Source organism: Harpia harpyja, chromosome 9, assembly GCF_026419915.1.
Source record: "Harpia harpyja isolate bHarHar1 chromosome 9, bHarHar1 primary haplotype, whole genome shotgun sequence".
Lineage (NCBI taxonomy): Eukaryota > Metazoa > Chordata > Aves > Accipitriformes > Accipitridae > Harpia > Harpia harpyja.
The window spans coordinates 7,252,838-7,275,127 of record NC_068948.1 but is presented as its reverse complement, the minus strand read 5'-3'; the positions used below and the strand labels follow the sequence as shown (position 1 = coordinate 7,275,127).

Genomic DNA, 22,290 nt, shown 5'->3' with positions numbered 1-22,290 from the left:
TTGCTGGCTGAAATTACTGTGCATTGCTGAAGACCAAATGCAAGCATGGCCCAAAGTCCTCCAGTGCCTTTTGCTTCGTTGCAGAGCCCTCCGGGTGCCCCTCGCTGCACTCCAGAGCCCTCCGGGTGCCCCTTGCTGCGTATCAGAGCTCTCTGGTTACAGTTACTGCAGATGAGGCCACTCAACCCTGCTTGCGACCCCACAGTTTCTCATTTATGTGCCTGAGCAAGGTCACTCTAGACAGTTTGTTGTAAATAACACAGTAGGATCCAGACCTCCTTAGTTACCAGCTAGCACATAAATCACAGGATTATTAATTTTCTTTAATAACAAGAGAGTACTGGAGATAACATTTTTATGAATGAGATAACTATAATCAAAAGCAGAGTCAATGCACTGTAGTTCATTTATGATGATCCAATGATCTGTTGCTAGCATTCTAGAAAGATGGTCTCAAATATTCACAGTGATAAAACTTGAGTTTTTAGGTAGCAATGAGTTTCCAATCACTTTTTATAAAAAACTAGTCCCTAAAAACTCTTTTTAATTAATGATTTTTAACTTTTTGGACAGACATAGCAACTATGCTGTAAAGCTAGCAAGTAAATTAAGTACAGCCAAACACAAATTATACAAAGCACTTCAACTGAACCAGGTATTTTCAGCTACTGAAATAATGGTGCTGTCAGTGATATGAAATGAGAAAAACAAATTCCTTGTAGGTTAAGATGTAAGATGGTAAATCTGGGTTCCACTTCAAACTGTTGCCGTCTGCCAAATTTTAGAAGCTGTGAGAAGACCTCAATGATGGAGGAGTGGGGGGCGTTATGAATGAATGGCTGCAAGAAGTAATTGTGCTTCATTAGTGTGCATTTCACTTTCTCAATTTTCTTCTCTAAAATCAAGTTTCTTACTGAGTTTAGAGTCCAAGAACGGAATATTTTTTGGCTATTTTTTAAAAAAAAAAGTATGTCTGCTGTTTATTCCTTAAATGAGGAGTAATGAAATTCAAACTCCTCCTGTATCACTAAACTTTGAACTGAGGCCTTCTTGTCCATGTCACTTGACGTAGCAGTAGTGCATCTTTTCTTTCCTCGTAGTTCTTTCTTCCTTGTCTTTTATATGCACATGCACACCTGCTGATACTAAGCCTTCTAGTTAGCTCTTTAGGAAATAGACTTGCTGATCCACACATCTAAAGTTCAGTAAAAGCAATGTTTTTTGGAAAAAGTTTAATTTTTGTTTCTTTGACCTCTAGAAGTTAAAATCCTATGCCCAGATTTAAAACTGTAAATGGTAAAAATAATGAAATTACATAACTGAACATTGTTAACCCCTGTCATTTTGTGAGCATAACTCACAGAGCAATATAAATTTTGTGGATTCTAGAACATGGTTTATCTTTCCTTACATTTTTTTGAAGTTGCTATTTATGAATGGACAGATGTTCAGGAAACCCCAAGCTTTTATTGGCTGTATTTAGAATACATGAAATACCAAATTGTTTAAAAAAGAATGCAGTGTAGATCCTATTTTATGGAACTATCATTTAAATATTATTTCTTAATTGGGGGATGCAGTGCTTGTTAAATTAACGTTTCCCTAGAACTCCTTGGATATCTGAGATGCTTTATCATAACATGGTCTTTTCATTTCTCTCTATATCATCTTTGAAGAGGTGCCATACCACTTTAAACAGTTCACCAATCAGTTTCATATGATGGATTCTCTTTAATCATTTACATTCAGAGAAAGTCAAATATTCCTTAGGAAGCCAAAGTAATCTAACAGAATGTATAGTGTTTGTGCAGCTGGATATCTTATTTATTTGAAGTTCTCAGGGAAATCTCTTCTGACTTTACAAAAAAGATGGAAGAGTAAACAGTAAGAGTGTCCAAGTAATCTGAGCTAGAAAGTCCCTTCTTTTAGAGCAGAGTCATTAAAAAAGTATATTTGCAAGGTCCAAAAATAATACAGTATATCAAATGCAGAGTACTACATAATGTTTTTTCAGTATTCTCACTATTTTTACATATATATGTATGTGTATGTACCTATCTATCTATCTATATAAAATGAAAATTATACTTGGGTTTTTAATATATTTAATATTCCTGGATACGTGAACACAATAAGAGTCTGTTTTCCTGAAAAAGTGATTCATCTGTTTGTTTTTTGCGTGTGACATGTCATTCATCATCATGTTGGCGTTCCCTGGACATGATAACTGCATAACCAAATTAACATTCCCAAAAACTTCCTTCCAGGAAAGCTATTGGAAATGTACGTGTATGTATAGAAAATTCATATTTCTAGGCTTTTGGGAGGTATCCCACTGTGATACTAATAGTGTTTCTAGTTCTTGTCAGTTCTTTATTCCAAAGTTTGCTGTATATATAGGTGTCTTTTTTTCTCCTGAGGAAAGTGTGAGGGAACTTACTGGGTTGGGTTTGTTGGTTTTGGGGTTTTTTTTGGTGTTACGGATATGACTGTGGTAGTTTTCTTTTTTCTAAAGGCAAGACTCAAACTGCAGGATGTTCCTTGGCCAGCTTGGAGCATTGGCTAGATTCCCATGTGGAGGAAAATAGGTCTGTGGTTGATGAGACTGTCTTAGGGAGTGTGTTTAGTTTTTCCACTGGATATTCACTAGTATTTTGTAGTTCAGTAGCTCCCATTGTATATCACTCTCTGAGAGTTACTGAAAAAGCTAGAGTTAGATACTGTTCAAATCCTGAGCTTCTTTCTACTGTAGTCCTAATTTTTTTTACTGTGCCTGTGCCTTCTTTCTAGGTAAGAGTGTATGTGTTTCTAAAGAAAGGGAAGAAAGAGGGAATATATGTTCCAGAAAAATTAACAAAACCCAAAAGTTGTCCTTAATTTTATGTAGGTTTTACTGCCAGTATCAGTGTGAGATGATGTGCCCTTCTGCCTCTTCTCTTTTTAACCTACTGTCTTAGTCCTTAGGTCTGTGGTTTCTCACCTTTCTCAAAACAGGAAGAAAGCACAAATGTATGATTGTATGTTAAATACCTTGAAGGTAATGTCTTGAAGAGTTGTTTTAAATGTTTATATGATTCAAGAAATGTATTTAAGAATAGAGGAGGAAGATTTGGCAAAAAAGAACTTGAAATATTAAATATAGTTGAAATAATAATATGGTTCCATGTTTTGTTATGTGTTATATGGCCTGAGTTTGTATGATTTACTTGTGATAAAGTGGCAGAATGTACTCATTCTCTTCAGGGGGGAAAGTAAACATAATACTGAATTTATCGTGCTTAGTTCAGTGTAAAAAAGCACAGCAAATGATGCAATACTTAATAGTTTTGCAATAATCTGTATGAGGGTTTGTAATCAGAGAATTTCTGAATTTACTTAGCTTTTAAAGTTTCCTTTGAGACTTACAATACTCGAGTCATTTGGATTTTCCAACGTCTTTAGTTTGCTGTTTCTACGAAGTTGTTGGAGTAGTAGCATCAATCCTTTTTTAGCAAGGAGCATGACAGTAAATATAAACATCATAGTCAAATTCTATCCATTATTTTAGTGACAACATGTTTTTGCAGTTATTAAATATCACTATGAATATAGCACAGTCTTCTGTGCATGCCAAAAAAATCAGTAGAAGGTAGTTGAGGAATTTTATTAATTGCAAAAGCATCACATTGAAATGATATAGAGATAGCAATGTTGGATGATGCATCTTATATAAAAGTAAAGTCATTTTTGAGATATAGAGAGAACTGTTTGTCTTGAAAAACAAGATCTACTTGTCCCAAATACACAGGATTGATTTGCTAGTTCTGTGGATTTCCATTTCTTATAGCAGTATTGTCTTAAGAGCTGACATTTCCAAAAATGGAGTTCTCATACATGTGCTGCTTCGGTGGGTGGTATTTTCAACTTTAATGCATTTAAGGTGGGTATAGCTATTAATTCAGAAGAATGTTAAGCAGGCATAGGAGTTGAAACTTACTGTGAGCTTATTTTTAATGTTTGATCACACCATTGCTAGTTTCTTTTGTTTCTAATAGATGACTGTGCATATACAGATGGCTGGTGAGACTCCTAACTGGTTATGAAAGTATTTACTCAAGTGTTGAGTACCAAACTTTATATAAAAAGAACAGATTTGAAAATCCTTGTGCTGAACTGGCAGATTGTTTCTGATTTCTGTTTGAATGCTATACCCACCGTTATGTAAAAAACATTGAAGAACATTTAAAATTTACAAGCTAGAGCATAAGAATACTTGGAAATACTAAGATTAAAGTTTTCACTTAAATTCAACACTCTTGAATGTAGGGGGTTTTCTAGGGTTATCTTGTCTGTCACTGTAATCTATTAATGAATGTAATTAGGGTTTTTTCATTTTGCTAGAAAATTGGAAACACTATTTCTTTCCACTGAACAGCATTACTATTAAAATGTTGTCCTGAAATGTCAAACTTACATTATGATGAATACTACCAGTACAAGAAAACTAATTTAGCACTTCAAATAAAACAACCGTCTTGGCAATTTTTTATGATAATGACTTTGTAACAGTGTCATTTAGAATCTGATTGTCTACTCATGTCGAATAGTTCATCCCATCCCAAATAGTGGTGTTGATCTAATGGTGTTAATTACTGAGCAGAGGCACGATCTGCAAAGGGATACTGGCTGTCCTGGTGCTCCCTGCCCCAGTACTGAAGAGACAGCTTGCCCCTGCAGAGCAGTGTCGTGCCTGTGCAGTAGGAAAGGAATTTCTCCATTGCAGTTCCCCTAGGCAAAGGCCCCGAATATCAGTGCACTTGAGGGCGTAGGCAGGGTCTTGGAGTGGTTGGGCATTTGAAAAGTCCTTCTGTATTTCCTCTTGTGGACTGGGCACGTGTGTTACAATTCTGCTAGTAATCTGATGGCATAAATGTAAAAACTTATTATTTTCTGCATACTTAATGACAGTAAAATAAAGGTTTTCTGAGAATTGCATTTATTTTGGTTTTTTTGTCAAGATATCATGAGTAAACTGGAAATGAGGTGACTAGTGCTGCCAAGAAAAAAGGTATTACCCTGAGCTGAATGGTCTTAGAGCTGCACTGATTCCATTTGCTGAACTAGTATGTATAAAGTGAGCTTCTCTCTCAGTTTTTGCACCAAAAGCGTGACTTTGTATTTGTGAGAAAAAATTATGGGTTGACTTCTTCTATTCCTTTAATGAGAAATGTATGTGAATTTCCAACTTTTAAAGGAATTACAGCAGAAAGTATCAACAAAGGTGGTAGTTCCACTTGTGAGATAGTATTTTTTGTCTCCTTTTGGCTTTATGTTTCTAAAGGAAATGTTTTAATACAAAATGTCTTTTTATCAAAACAATATCTGACGTTATTTTTGGTGACGAGGTGAAATTTATGATTATTACATTTCACGTATGCTTATTCAATAGACAGTAACGTGGCATTTTAAATGGCCTTCAGCTAAGGCCAATTATGCTCTTCAGAATGCAGTCCAGACCATTGCTTGTCTTGGAAAATGAAGTATTGTGCATGTATACTCAAGGCCCACAAAGCTCAACACACAGCTCAATGCTTTTTCTGCTGTTAGGAAGGGACAGAAGACTCATCAGAAAACTTTGTCACTGTCCACAGCAAAGATTCCTGTAAATGCAATCTAATTGCTAATCTATTCCCCTAAAATAATGTTTATAATTGGTAATGAAATGTGGTTGGGCCAAATTATGTGGTCATTCCTGTTCACTATCATCATCAGAAAAAAACTTTAGCTTTCCTGCTTCCATTCCCTGTTCCCTTCTGCTGGCAGATACATCCATTAATTAATTATATTGTGGTGCTCAGAAGCTGGAATGAAAGGGTTGTCCAGACCTGAAATAGAGACTTGGAGACCTGGAATTAAGTCTGTCTTTTTACTTTAAACATTATGTCTACTGAAATATTTGTAGTCTATTGTCCCTCTCTGTTTTGGGAGACCTTTGTGAATTCTTCCCAAGCATATCTTTTAAACTAATTTGAATGACTTCCTAACTGCCTAAGTGTCAGCACTGAATGTCAAGAGTAAACAAATGAAAGCTTGTTCCATATTCTTCATTTGTTGTCAGACACTGTTGATTTGTCATTTCCACAAAGTTTATTTGTTACGGTAAATGCTGTTAGTGTTACAACCATGCTTTTTCAAACTTCTCTGAATTGATCTGTTGGGGTGAGGTAAATGAATTACCAATTTTTTTTGTTATCCACTAAGATAAATTTACTTTCGAGACTTTCTAGTGGCCTGGGTATTTTTTTATGTTGTAAAATGAGACTTGGTTGATAACTGTCGTATCAGAAGACAGAGGTGATATGGTCTTCCCGTGGAGACAAGCTATTGCAGAATATTGGTGTGTGGACTTTCCAAGGCTGAAAGTAGAGGTCTCTTGAATTGATTTGAACTCTTTGCTGATTCTCATGCTTTTGACCATGTTCCTGTTACCTTGTCTATGGTTTCTGTCCAAGACTATTATTTTGCTGCGTGTTAACTGATACCAACTGAAAATGGCAAAGTCAGTGTTATCAATAGCGTGCTCACTTCCCACTTTAGCAGGTAGTGGTTGGCTAAAGGCTATTTTATCTACTATATTATGTTAATTCAAGTACAAATAAAAAAATTGCCTAGCCCTTTTCTTGCTGTCTTTCAGAATATTAGATGAGGTATTTTAAAACCTTTTACAGATATTGAAACTAAAACCTTTATGCAAAGCTGTAGATAATTTTCTCAGCCATGACATGCCCAAAGACAACACATGCTGTAGATGAACAAACTATGCGCTGTAGATAACATTTTTGCCTTCTCAATCTAGAAAGTAGTGGCAACAGATCATCCATACATAGGCAAACATTTGCCTTTCATTCGTTATTGCAGTTTGTAGCATACCCTCCAACAGACACGACTGAGAAAAAAATAATTGGGTGTGGAAAATTCATACTGCAATCTCTATGAAGGGTCTGTTACACTGGCCTAATGTCATTTTCTGCACAGTATGTGCCTTAACTTCCACATCAAGCCCTGCTTGGGCTAAAGAAAAACTGGCAGAGAAGCAATGAAGTTTAACTTAAAATTTCAAATTATTATCTATAACATGTCGCATAATATTCCATGTGAATGTGGTTTTCAAAAGGTAAAAATAATAATAATAAAAAGTTAAGAGAAATGTTTCACCATAGCCATTTTGAATATTTGTAACTATATGTTTTGGCCAAGATAATAAAAAAAAAATATATTGAGGAGTAAATCACAGAGTTTTCTACAAAAAGAGCAACATTTGAAGATGGTCACTTGTCATTTTTTTCAGGTGACTGTTTACGGTCAAAATCCAAATTCTCAGGCAACATGGTCATAAATGCCTGCACAGAAGAAAAAATATTCTGCTTGTGTTCACTCTGCAAAGAGTTAAAATGTTCACAGTTTCTGTTTAGATAAAATAATACTTTATTTGAGATAATAAAATGTAATAGAATTAAGTGAAGAATTTGCTGTTTCTTCCTAATTTTCAGATGATGACCATTTTTCCTAAACATTTATATTGTTGGGGTTTTCTTTTTCAATAGAAAAAGTATACTTTGAATGGTTTCAGAGAAAAATGTTTTCTTTTTTTCCTTCCTGTCCTTTCTTTTTTCTTTATCATGTAAATAGCTAGAGGAGTGACTCTCAATTAGTAGAAACAAGTCCTTGGATTTCAGGCTAAGTATAGGAATCTTCAGTCTCATAGGTGACTGTTTCCAAAATTTCCAAGTGTGGTCATAAATAGGTTGATGGAAGCTGTTTTCCAGTTTTCATTGCAGCGAATCTTAATGGGTGCCAATTAAATATGTTTACATATGTACTTACATTTCCCACCATAACATGTGGAGCCTATAACATGACTTATACTGACAGATATACACTGTTGTTTAATTCTTCCTTTTATCCACACACTTTTGAATTATGAATTATATCAATCCTTAAATCTTTGTTTGTTTTAGAGAAGGTTCTTTTTTTTTTTTTTTTTTTCCTCTTGACACACCATATATGCACTAGCAAGTGCTAGCAGTTTCAGCTGCATTTAAGGAAATATTGTTGTAAGGCTTTTATGTGCTGCACTTCAATCAGCTAGTGCCAGCAGTATCCCAATAGAAAGACCCTCAACAGACCATTTTCAGCATTTTGCTGCAATTAAACTCCTCTGGTTTTAGCCCTCAGGCAATTTAGTACCTTTTTACATATGCACATTATGAACTTTTGACCAGGGCCTGGTAGTCATATATTAGATAGCAGCTTTTGAAAGCAGACTTAACAAGTTCCTCAGAGTATTACAGTCGGAGTCAGTTGTGGAAAAGGTAATTTAACCAACTTGCAGTGAGGCCATTCAGAATCTTACTGATGATCCTAAATATGTCTTTTTTTTCCTTGTTTCCTCTGGAAGCTGGTAGCAAGAGCTCTCAAAGAATGTGATTGATCTTTTATTCAGTAGCTAACGAGGGCTGTGATTCTATTAGTGCTCTACAAGGCAAGGGAACAGTGATTTAATGAAGTGTCTAGTGAGCTGGTCATAGATTTATCCTGTTGTCTCTAATTTGCAGTGCGGTTGTGAGTGTAAAAGAAACTGCACTCACTGCCATTAGGCAGGTATTTCCTTAGTAAATTGTTGTAAGGTCAGGTGTAGTTATCTTAGAAAAGGCAATGCCTTACCTCCTCAATGTCTCAAGATGACAGCCGCTGTGCTGAGCACTCACTGAAGCGGAAACATGAAGATCAGAGGTCCGTCTCCAAGTCCCCCTTAGCTGATGCAGGAGCAGATGAACTGCCAAGTAGGACTAATAGAGTCATAATTGGCGATTAGAACTGGAAAGGTGCAATAACATCTTAATACAAACTGGCTTATATTATAGTTAGTGTCAGTTGTTGTAAAGTTACATGGTAGCCTGAACTAGTTACACTTCCTTTTTTCATTTTCAAAAAATGAGGCAATGCATCCTAATAGTTGCAGTACAACAAAAATATAAGAACATCAAAACTTGAGTTGCTTTAAAGTGACATTAATGTCTTCAGTACATTTACTTTGGCATGTAACCTGTCAGTCTTACTCAGAAATGATGCGGTAAAATTTCCCATAGAACTATAGATAAAATAATCTCATAAATATGCTCTGGTTTTCACTTAATTAACACTGAAGAGTGGATTTTATTTCTGTCTACTGAAGGCCACCGAATTTTTGTTCTGTTTGTCTTTGATAACAGGAGATGTTATTTTGATGATGCCTATGGTGTTGCAAATCTGGTTTGCACTGTTATGTTTCTCACAAACCTCTTAAGTCCAAGTTAGCCAAAAGCAACCATTTTCAGGAAGAAGTTATCTTTGCATGAATTGCTTGATAATTTGAGAAGGAAGTTATGGTATACATTGCCAGGGAGTTCAGTGTTACCTATTTCAATCAAAAAGCAATATTGAAAAATAAGGAAGCAGATCTCATATGTGTGGTTCTTTCCTAGATTAACATAGAACAGTAGAGAAATGAATTATCTTGAGATTTCTATGGCATTTCCTGGTGGCAGCTGGAGAATTCCCATGTGCGAATGTGGTCAAAGCTGACAATTGGAGGGGGGGCAATCAAGAGACGAGACTGTGGGAGCATTAGTCCAAATTTGTTTATGTGTAAGTCACAAGCCTAACTGGGATCTCAGCCTAGTGTTCCAGGCTCTGTGCATATAACTAAAGAAAAGTTTCTGATGCAAAATGCATCAAATCTGTTTGAAGGGAAACTGCTAAAATCTCCTGTGCGGCAGATGAAACTTGGATCATGTCAAACAGCGATAGCAAGAAGACAGTATAATGATAACTTGTATCCTCATGTAATTATGGCACATGCTTCACCAAATAGTTGTCATGTGCTTAGATGGGTGATACTGTTTTTGCAAAATAAAAATGTTTTCAGCTGGATGAGCCCTTGAACTCCTGTGAACTTGACACCCTGTGGGACGTCATCTGGAGCCTCTGTTCAATATACAGGCACAATTCGTCTAGAAAAAGAGATATTGGGCTTTTAAATGAACAGCAAGAGGATTTAAAACAGTAAGCCAAACTTTCTAATTTCCTAATATTGACACTTGTGTCCCTCACAATCTTATTATAGTATTATTCTCTGCTGATCTACCATTTCATCAAAAAAGTCTACAATAGAACTAAAAATCTAAGCCTTTTAGCCCATAGATCATTGCACTTGGTAAATGGCTTATTGTAGATTAGATAATGTGGTTCATAGCACATCCAAATCAATAAAAGGCTAGTCTGAACGTAGTAAAGTGCTCTCAGTCTGATTCTTTTTATTAAGTATATCTGACATGAGCAAAGTGAAAATTTTAGTCTTTTTGCTTAACTTGATATAAGAAAAAGACATTGCTTAAATTTCTACATGGTTATTTTCTTTTTTAGAGAAGATCTGTCCCATAGAATTTAGTTTTATTTGAATCAAAATGAAATATACTGCATGAAAAATGGTAAAATTCTTGTATCGGCAAAATTCAGAGCCCAATGGTTTGGTGTTCCCATTCATATCCCACTCTAGAAATGAATGACTAAGATGTCACATTTTTCAGATATTCAGTGGTCTCTGTGAAATAAATACTTCTAGACCTGTTCTCTTACAAAAATCATCAGCAAAAATTGGGAACTTCAGCAACAAATGGAGGTGGAGAATGCTTGAATTTGGGAGAACTGTGAAAGAAATATTTTGAAGACAGAATGGATGATTAGATACCAACAAAGCAGTGGCATTTTAATCTAGGTCAGTACAGACCGAGGATTCACCTTTAATCCTACAAACACTAGATGTTTAAATTAAAAGCTGATCTGTGAAATAAGAGAAACTAAGGCAATAATAGCACTTAATTTGTTATCAGGTTTCTAGGTTAACTGTGCCTAGCAGAGGAAGGGGAAGGTTGCTTCTCTGGCACATATGGTTTTAATCGTCCCTCACATCTGGAAAGGTATCTTCGCAAGCACGAGGCAAGAACAGTGCTATTGTAGAGAAATGGCTGTACAACATGTTACTATGTCTGCTCAGTCCAGCCTTCACTATACTGTCCATGTTATTTTTTCTCTCATTTTGAAATTCTCTGACACATGTAAAGAGTCAATCGGCAGATTGTTACAGTAATCCGGGTCTGAAAGGGAGGATATGGTTCTCCTTTCTGTTCTACCTTGTGGATGTTCCCGTGTTCCTGAAGGTGTGCAAATACTAGAAGGATACGCTTATACGCAGGCTTATATGTGCGTCAAGGGTGAACAGGTATGGAGAGAATTTTTACCCCTTCTAGGTGGGATTATACTAGATGCCTGGAAGAAATTGTGGCACAATGGGAACTAATGGCTGCCTCTTATCTTTAGACTTTCCATACACTTTCATTCATTGCAATTTTGTATTTTCCTATTTACATCCATGGCCCATGCTGCTGAGGAAAGGATAAACGGAAGTTAAGAAAAGTTAAAATGCCAAGCTGCTGAACCTGGTCAAGAGCTTGTCACAATTCGCAGCTTTGCTAAAAAGGGTTTTTAAAAGCTGTATTAAAGATCTAGTGACTAACTTGGAATTTCTTGCAAAAAATAAAGTCAGATTAACTGTAATTGGCTGTAGAGAGATGCTCTTAACTTACCATTCCTTGGCCATGTTATTGACCAGTGTGTGTTCGCCCATGTTGTTAATAATTTATCCTTTGAAAAATCTATGTGCATTATAGTCTTTGATCTCAAAATTTCAAAGCTGAAGATGCTATTTTCTTTTTTCTTTTACATTTTTTTCTTTCATTTGAAAGAAATTTTAAGGGAGAGCAGAATGAAAAATAATATTAAAACTTTTTTCTGTTTATTTTGGTGGGAGAACTTCCAGATGACACCCATCCTTGATAATGAGAAGTGTACATTAATACAGTAAGAATATATATGAATAAAAAAATCAAGGCAAGCTTACTGTACTTCGCAGATGAAAAATATTTGAAAACAAGACTTAATGCATCTAGTAGATTAAAACAGAAATTAAAGACTTTAGAGTAAGAAGAGATCAAAGGCTGTCTTTTCATTGTTCTTTTTATTGTTTATTGACTTCAAAAAGACTTTTTAGTTTAAGCTGACTTTAATGTCTCTTGAATGCTCTTTTGTAAAGTGACTTTGAAAACTCACGGATAATGTCTTCATTAAGTGGGGAAAAATCTTGGTAAAAATATAACTGTAACTTTGCTTTCATTATAATAGAAAGAGATAACACTTTGCTTAATTAAGGTCTGTTTTCCCTCTGTTCTGAATTTTACGACCATTTTTTTCATTGAAATTAGTGCTGATAAAAGCTTGAAGTAGACATTGCTAAAGTGAAACTCTTAGTTTTCCAGAGAAGTACTGTAATATGAGTTCTCTGTCTATATTTGTTAATCAGTTAATCAGGATGTTGTCTTGTGTATACTAGCTATTTTTAGGAAACAAAAGAAAAATCAAAACCCAAAAGCATATTCAAGTTGTATTAATTCTAAAATAAAGCATACACTTTTTGCATTGTTGGGAATGTTCATTTAGAGACTTTCTGCTGTCATTCTCTTCCCAAATGTCTGTGTTTTTCTCGCCAATCCCTGATGACTTGATGTCTTTAGATTATATTAGTACCTATATTAATAATGACAATAAAGATCATAAATGTGTGGAGGTAAATTGATAGATTGGGAAAGCTCTGCTGAATAATTAAGACAAGGTCCTTGGTACAGATTTCTCTGGGGAGTAGTGTGTAGTTTCCCCAACATTTTGAGGTTTAAAAATGCACTCGAGGAATAGGACTACCTTGACCTTCCCCCTCCCAATAGTACATCTTTTGCACATGGTTCTGTGAGACCCAGTTCATGTAACTTTTAAGCGGAAAGGAGAATTTTCCTTGGATTCATGAAGTGTATTCCATCTTTTCTCAGAAGCTCTATGTATGGCAAGCTAAATGATTCCCAACAGTAGAAACGTATTCTATAATATAGATGAGTTAATTGCCTTCTTTTGGTTAATTTCTTGCCAGTATTGATTGAGATACGTCCTCATTTTTTGTTAGCTCCTCATTTTTCTGCAATTATGGTATCATATATATTAGTTTTAGCAATTTCTGACATGGGTTTATGGTGGACATCAATTGTTGTTACTCTGGGTGGTAGATAATAGGTGTGGTGGTAATTCTATGATACGTGCCGTTCCCATTCTGTGTATTTCTGCCAGGGCGGCATGTGCAAATATCAGGCAATCTGTTTGGCTCTTACTGAGGATCAAAAGATTCTGACTTGCAGTCTGCAGAAGTTGTTTGCAAGACCTTTTTATGTTTTTTAAAAAAATCAACACTCCTTTTAATGTGATAGCTGAGTTTCCAGAGTTTTTTCATGAGAAATGTATATTGCATGTTTTCTGTAACTGCCTAACCCTGCGTCAGCTTTAAAGGAGATTGTCTGTCTTCAAAAGGAAAACCAGCGCTACACTTGTTTCTCCTTGCTTTCGTTCATGGCTAGGGACAGAGCAGCAAAGCTATTCTAGGCTAGATTTATTTTTACTGTCTTTCACTATGATACCCATATTAGGAATCTTATGTCCAGTGCAAAAATGAGACACTGAAAAGGATGTCTTCTTTAATGCTAGATGAATCAAAAGGCCACCCTGTGTATTAATTTTGAGACTGATGCTAATGTTATTCATTTATGGGTTCATTTGTAGTTTTCAGTTACTTCATTTTAGTGTGGGCAACTACATTTTGGATTTGGCGATTCAGTATACAACAGTTCCATTTTGTAGACTATCTTACTAGTTTTCATATTTATAGATGCAACAAAATTTTTGCAATATAAATATTTTTATGGCACAAATGGTTAACTATTTTTACAAGTGTAACCTTTGTGGGTGGTTTAGAGGCTCAATTACCCACTGAAATGGAGGAAATAAATGTCCTTGAGGATTTGCATTCGGCTCATATGACATTGTGGGTCTCAGCTCATTGTTAATAATTCTTACATCTGTGCAGCGTACAACAGCAAATGAGGCTGTGCAGCCTTTGAAAATGTAATACAGTATTACTACTGGTACCCTTGTAGAAACATCTAAGTTCTTTTTTAGAAGATGACAGAAGAGTAAGCCAGGACAAAGAAAGCAACAAATTAGCTTGTAAAATTGATATAATGTGTAATCCTACTTATTAGATTGAGTAGTTAATGTGAAGACTATCGAAATTTTCATGTTTATTATGCATATGGCTGATGCTGTTTGGGTTGCATCGCACATTTGCACTATGGGCATGTAAGAGTCTAAAAACCACAAAACCAGAAAGAAGCCAAAACTACAAGGAGAGAGAAAGAAACAATGAAGCAAAATGATGAAAGATCGAATGTGACCAAATTCCAAGCTTTTTACTGTGATTATTTTTGCCTTTATGTTGTATTAGGAAGTAACATGGGGTGGTCCTACAATATGAGAAATGTGGTTGCTCTGCATTTTGTAGATTTGAATCTACTTGCACTAGAAAACAATGGGCACCCAGGGTACAGAGAGCTTAATCCCTTGAAATTAGATAACCTACTTCTGCACTCAGTGTTGTGAACAAAAGGTGCCAAACTTTGTTCCCTTTTCAGTGCTATGAATCTTGACACGCATGAGAGCAGAGTTTGGCTCAAGGGTTTGTTTGCATATTTGAATGCTTCAGTTATATTATTAACCAACCCAAACTTGGTTTCGTGCTTTGTACATACAGAAAGGCCACTATAGTAGTAATGTAAAAAGTGAATTAAAAGGAGGATGCAAACCACCTTCCTAAGAAGGTGAGATCAGCAAAATTAGAACATTTCTAGAATTATGTAATGGTTACATATGTCAGATGATAAATACCTCATAGCAATGATTCCCAGACTTCTTTGTGGATATAATGCCCTGATTATGAGCCTCAATTCTATGATTTGTTTTCCAGCAGTCACACAAGCCCACTCTGGAAACTGGTGCAATAGGTAAAATATATTTAACAAATTCAGCATTTGGCTGAGAACTATTTGAAAAAGAGATATTACCGCCTGTATTCCCTTCTCCAAAACCACTTGAGCTGTCTTGTTATGAGATCTAAGTCCTTGTTACCTACTATGTGTAGCAACAGGGGACCTGAGGGGACCTCTTAAGAGGAGAAGGGTCAGCAAATCACAGAGAGTTCATGCAGCGTAGCTTTCTTCTGGGTCTGAAGCAAGACCCAGAGCACGCTGATAAAGTCCTGTTCATAGCCTGACTATGCTCAGACTCTGAAGTTGCTTTCTGTCTGAGCGAAACAATATATTCATGAAAGCTGGCAGTACTGGCCTGTTGGTTTTTTTAGACAAACTCTTTCCTAAAATGAACAGTGCTGTCATCAAGGGAACACTGAAGACATGTCTGTAAAAGAAGAGCTTTATTTTTGCCTCGTTTAGACACCTTGTAGCGCTTCCACACACTCCTTTTTGCTCGATTGATTCCCTCTTTCTACAGCATTCTCTTCCAAATGACATAGTTGTACACAAATAAAGTACTAAATTGTTAGAAGCCACCTGCCTTTTCCCTAATACACAGCCAAACAATTCACATCACCTCAGAGTTTTCCCTACATTCCCTGCTTACAGTAAACATCCTTTCCATTTAATTTTTGGACTTCTAATGGTGTTTGTGTAGCTTTTTTTTGAAGATAGAAGTTAACATCACGTTAGAGAGGTTTTGCAAGACTACAACATCTTTCTTTAGGAAAGAGATGGTAGCCAGCCGCTACTCAGCTGATGCTGGTATGCCATGGGAGTGTACTGTGGAGGCAAAGCTGGCTTCCTGCTCCTGGTACTGCAGCTTCTCAATTTTATGGTGTAACTGCTGCAAATCCTAAGTCAGCATGTGAGCTAAAATTTTCCCTAGTCATGTGTGCCATGCAAGACAGTGCACATAGCTGCCTTCACAACCTGTTCTCCCTGGGGATATACATTTTAATGCTGTGTCTATTTACATCACAGTTGTATTAATTGCATTTAATATAGTTTTGAGCTAAGGTAGCACAGCCTTATTTCAGAGAATAGAGCGTGTGTGTGTTGCAATGAGGCTTGAGTACAATTGATCTATGACTTGGATATAAGAGATTCTTAAAGGAGTTCGCTGGTTTATGTCGAAGACGGATGTCAGTGGCCATTAGGAAACACCAGTTTTTATTACCTATCAATCTCATGGAAAACCTATGGCAGCAAAATCTCCAGTAATAGTTATTTAATCTGTTAAATTAGAGATTAATGACATGAAAAGATTACGGAGGAGGAAAATACACTTTTCAAAGCAGACAGTATCAGAAGAACAATACAGACTTCGAAATCATATACAACAGCAATCTGAACACAACAAAAGGATAAATCAGTACACACAATTGTTGTCTTAATCCATTTTTTGTTTTCAGTATGCTTATGGGTTTTAAACTGCAAAAATATATGTGGATATATGGGTTAGTAAATTACTGGAGCAATGGAGCGTATAAGACTAATTCCAAAATAGAAAAAAAAAAAAAAAGAATAGAAGACACCATTTCAGATATCATACACTCATTTTTAGAATGGTCTTAGAATTTAATGCAGTTGAAGTTTAATTTTGCTTAACTATGTCTTTATTTTCAGTTTTGTAGAGTTCAAAAGTGGCTACTGCTTCAAATACATTAGTAAGACCAAAAATTATAAGAAAAAGCTTGTACATTATACGTAGCTGTGACTGGTATTTATGACAGCTGTGTTTGGAAACCGTGAATCTTTACACAGGATAAAACCCCCATATCTTAAATATTTTGAAAGGAAAAAAAAAAATGGGGACAATATGTCTTCTATCAGTTCATTTCTAAGCATCTAATTTTCAGTGTGTTCTGTGTTCTTATTTTTCCTTGCAGCTACTATATGCAGTGGGATATAAAACAGAAGGAATTTTCAAAAAACAAGTTGCATTTATCTATACATAAAAAAGAAAACACTATTGAGGTGACCGTGTGTGTCAGTACATCACTTTATTTCCACACCACCTGCTGCAATTAAAAATGAAATCACCAAGCAGCAAGTACAGTAACTTCATCAACCAGCTGATATTATAATTAATGACTATAGAGTCTCTATTATTGTGTACTTCCAAGGCATCAAGTGGAAAGCTGTCGTAGTGCTTTAAATAATGAAAAAGTTTCAGGCCTTGATAAATGGCTCAGTTGGATGCAGTTTAGAAAGTTGAGAGCATATGCTTCTGTCATTAGAAACTAAGGACCCTCGTTACCCTTGCTATAACTCTTCAGATTCATCTGAAACTCTTTGATCCCCTCGTGTACTTACACTGTGTTTAAAATGCAAAAGTGTAGAAAAATATGGTGCGCACGAGAAATTCAGTTAGTAGGAAGGAAGATTAAAATAAAGCTACTGTTCATTAACGTCTTTGTTTCAAACTTATTGAAAAAGATAGCATTAGTCTGTATCCACATTTCTTTTGAAATGAGAGTAAGCAAACATTTTTCTTTGATTCCTTTGAGATTTTTCTTTTAAGAAACAATTGAAATCCAATAAAGAAATGCGCTTCAGAGAATGCTTATGAAGATATTTAACTGACTTAATAGAGAAATGACAGCAAGGGTATCTGTTCTTGCAGTCTGTACTTCAACTCCATGGTATTCTGCAATGATGGATGCAGAATGGGTGTAAAGAATAAAGTACTGAAGCAGAAATTTGGGGTATCATTGATGAGGCAGTTTTAAACAATATAAACTTTAAATAGGCAAGCTATTGGTAAATTCAATTCCTGAACAGTATACTTTTGTTGTTAAATGTCATCATTTTAACTGAAAACTATTAGTTACTTTTCAGCTACTATTTATTTTTCTTCTTACTGTGAAACTTTCCTATAATGTATTTGCCTCTGAGGATATTTCATAGCTGAAATGCTTTGCTTGGCAGAGCATGTTACAGATAGAGAAAATTTTGTCTAATCCCTGACTCTCATGGTTGTCATTTTGCTTTGTTTCATGTGTAGAAGCTATATGCCAGAACCATTTTTCAAACCTTTTATAAAGGAATTATGTTTCTTCTAAAGTATTGAATTAAGATAACGAAATATATATGTGAATATATATATGAATGTATAACTAGCAACAGAAACAAAGATTTCTTCCTCCCTATCATATGAACGTGTGAGGTAATGAGTGCTGTATTTCCCTCTCTATTTCATTATTTAGAATCTGTTATTTAGAATCTACATTTCATGAGCATCCAAAGGCACTAAAGCACTGTGCCTAGGCATTACATGCAAGCATATAACAGAAGAATATTTTAGTCCAAGAATTTCTCAGTGGCTAAAATGTATGTTCAACAACCTGGTGCTAAATTAAGGAGTGAAATGGAAAAACCTATGAACGGATGGAAACAGATGTGAAAAGTCTACTTGTGCAAGGGAGGAGTCTTGTGCTTATCCTCTGTTGTATGGAGACTATCACGGTGCAGTAACTACAGCAGCAGCCTGTGCTGTAAGTGAATCCCTTGGATCCTGTGTGTTTGATAGCTCTCACTCCTTTGGGGTTTTTTGTTGAGCAAAAAGGACAGTCGAGTGACCGCTTTATAATGTTCACCTCAGAATATTTACAAACTCTGTGCAATTGGTTAGACAGATGCAAATTAAGTGCTGATGCAATGGGTCCATCGCCATTCATTTCAAAGGCGTACTTGCTTGCATGAGATGTGAATTTGTGATAAGTGCTGAATATTAACTAGGATATTTGGACTTTAATATAATGATCTTATATCACCACAGCATCTTGGCAAATTAGATTAAACCTGAAGGACACAGGACCTGATCCATCTTTAAATTCATGATGTGTGAAAGTTGCACTTCAGACAAGTGTTAGGCTAATTGCTTCCTTAGCTGGTGACTTTAATAAGTTATAAACAGAAATATTTATCTCAGTGTGCTAAGTGGCTAGTAGGCTGAGAAGAAGGATAGCAGAGACATTCATAGATGTAGGTTTTTGCATATATTCAAAATATTGTCAGATTGTGCTATTAGTTGTCTAGGTTTTTCACACATTTCAGGACTTCTATGCCCTTGCTAGTAATTAAATTAGTTATTTACCCATTGTACACAGTCTTGAATTACTGTATGATTAGCTTGGGCACTTAAAAGTATAAGAACACTGGAAAGCAAAATCCAAGCATAGATATTCCATAGCACGTCTTACAATCTAAATATTGCTCTTAGTCTAATCGAAGCAGCAAGAGTAGTCACAGCAGTTGATGGACTATTTTTCAAATTGATTTCAAAAATGTATTTAAGGGGATGATCTTCTACTCTAGATTACCTATTGATTTTTAATATGAAAAGCTCATTATATAAGCAGTAACTGCATATAAAAACCTAGCAAACCTTTGCATAAATCCTTTAATTGAATTTCCAGAGCCTGTGGTTCTACTTTTTTTTTTAATTAAATCTATTTCTTTTTTTAAGTGTTACTGTGTAATTTGCATGCTGTGAAGTGGCCCTGTCCCAGATAAAGTGCCATTGATCCTTATTAAACCTCACCTCTGGGCTTGCTCAAAACTAACTGGAAAAATTAAAGTGTTCATGCTGCAATGCACTTATTGCTTGTGTGATAGGATTATGGAAAAAAAGAATAACATTAATTTCCAAGAGAGAATTTATAATGCAAGATTTTATTTTTTTTCAGTTTGATAATTAATAGCAAAATCATATCCTAAATATAAATTGTATTTCAGTCTGCAAACTGCAGTAGTAATTAGGAAAGATAATGTATACCTGATATAAACCCATGATGTTTTATATGGACACTCCTTTGGTATATTAATTTTTTTAAGTGTTCAAAATGATTATGGATTCAGCCCAACAGCTTAAATAGAGATTTGAGAAAAAAAATAAAATCTGGAACCTATGCAGTACCTTATATTAATAGCTGCTTCCATTTTATTTCTTGAGTTAAAATGTGAAAAACGATAGCCTGCAAATATTCATGCTAACAATTTTTATATTAGAATTATCATGAGAAAGAAAAGTATATAAGTTGCAATACTATTTACTATTTTTTTAAAATACCTAACATTTTTTATTTGAAAAGCAATAAAATCTCCTGAAGAAATATTCATAATCAATAAGAATACAAAGTATGGAATACATTAACAGAGTTATAAAAATGTTTGCAGTATGACTCAAAATGAAAAACACAGCAAGTTATGTATGGTTTAAAATGTAATCAATTTTGAGGTTGTGTATGAGGATATAAATGATAAACACAAGTAGTAGCATTTTTAGTAAAGGCTGTTGCAAAAAAATACTGTATTTATGGTCTATTCCATTCTTTTTATAGATCATTAATGTAGAAAACAAATACAGTGTATCCATTTTCTTAGACAGTTTAAAATTCCATTAAATGATATTTTTAAATGGAAATTTTGAGCTCATTTTATATGCTGCTTTCTACAAACACATGCTGTACTGAAAGTAAGCGTAAACTGGGCTTCCAGCAGAAGCCGATACCTTAGAAGTTATATTCAGGAGTGTTCCAGATTTGGAGGGGAAGCTAGGGTTTTCTTCCACTTTCAGCAAAGCAAACTGCTAAATCTGTTATGTTTAAGAAAGCGGTGAATTGCATGTTGTATTGCCTGTGATATATTATGTACAACTAGGTTGGAATTGTCAATTGCATCACAACCTCATTCCACAATGAAAGTATTTGTTTCAGAACGTCTCATCTACAGAGTAATTAGTGCAACTTGATTTTTGCACTTTGCTTAGTTAATACAGAACCAGTTTAAATACTACCTTCTCACTGATCTGAACCTAACCAAATTGTGTTTAACTGTATTGGCTGCTTAAATGTATTATGTATTTGCTTTAAAGCTCCTTTATTGCTTTTACGTAAGCACTAATTGTTTCAGAATCAGCCTATCAGTTTCATTTCATATACCCGCTGAGATGGTAACAATAACATGAAATGAGCTATATTTTACTCTTTTTTCAGTACCTCATTTGTGCGTTTGACAACACTGTCCTTGTTTCCCCTGCTAAGTCAGTTAGCCTTGAACTTTTATTATGCTCCATATAGGAGTTACCTTATGGCCACTGGAGCTCTTTGCTACTACTAGGACCAGTCTGGACCCGTGGATCATTTTTCTTTCATTCAGCATGTAACATTATACAGTATTCAGCAACATTTCTTAAAAACAAAACAACAAAAGAAAAAAGCCTAAAACTCTAAAATTCCTGAATCTGTGCAATTTGTGATATTGCATAGGTTTTTATGGTGAAATAAATTATAAAAATTATAAATTATAAGTACAATTCTATGAAATGTATAGAAAAAACTCATAAGTAAGATGTGTTGTTACTTGGGAAATTGTTCCTACTAGGTGTCTGAGAAGAAACCCCGTCTATACAAGCATTTTTGTATCAAATGAAGACCTGGATGATTCTCTGGCTGTTTTGCAGTACAGTTACCATTCCCACACAAGAAATTTCATCATAGGACAGCAAAGAAAGGAGATGAAGAGCATAGGCTGTGGATCAAGGGAACGGACTGTGTTGTTTTGTTTTGTGCCTTGTGGAGGTAGACTCATGGCTTTGAATCTTTGAGTTTGAATGTGTGTAACACCATGCTTCTCATCTGTGGCACAGCATTCCTGGACTTGCTCCGGTGGCTGAAAATGCCCAGGAATATCCTTCTTCACAGAGGCAGCTGAGTGGTTATTAAAAAAATATCCTAACTGCAGCAATGCCTGCTTAAAAGGAAAAACAGACAACAAATGGGCTCCTGTGGCACAAAATTTTCCCAGAAAGACTTCCTGATCTCATTCTTTTTAGAAAATGCTTTTTTACTCGCCTTTCTACAATGATATGCAGTGTTCCTGAATTAACTTGATTTTTCTAGGAAAAAGGGAAGGTGGACAGAACTATGGGAGGAAGTGAATTGGTCCTCTTGCAGCAATATGGAAGCTGCTCAGAAAAGCTATGCTGACCTGCAGCCTTTTGATAAATGAGCATGAAGCTAAGTTGATATCCGTTAGTTTACTCATGAGCGAACAGCACTCGGCTGAATAAGGGTAGCTGGAACCATCCATTCAGCAGCAAGGGAGTGCAATCGCAGCTGCAGCAGACCTGCTCCTCTGTTCTGCAGTGCTGTGAATTTTGCACTAAAAGGTGGTTATCGTGCATAGTTCTAGACAGCAGTCTGCTTGCTTCTCTGCTAGAGCAATATTGTCTTCAGCTTTGGGA

General features: G+C 35.5%; 1 protein-coding gene across 5 annotated transcripts in view; it reads left to right on the top strand.

Moving 5' to 3' along the window:
- WWOX (WW domain containing oxidoreductase) overlaps positions 1 to 22,290 on the top strand; it is a 539,453-nt gene that overhangs the window by 148,183 nt on the left and 368,980 nt on the right. Inside the window, exon 9 of one of the 5 annotated variants that reach the window (XM_052795425.1) lies at positions 21,429 to 21,539. The exons of the other annotated variants lie outside the window; for them this stretch is intronic. Coding sequence (XP_052651385.1) covers positions 21,429 to 21,476 — 48 coding nt within the window. The 3' untranslated portion in view covers positions 21,477 to 21,539. Of the gene's footprint in view, positions 1 to 21,428; positions 21,540 to 22,290 lie in introns of those variants that run through there. 5 annotated transcript variants of the gene reach the window in all.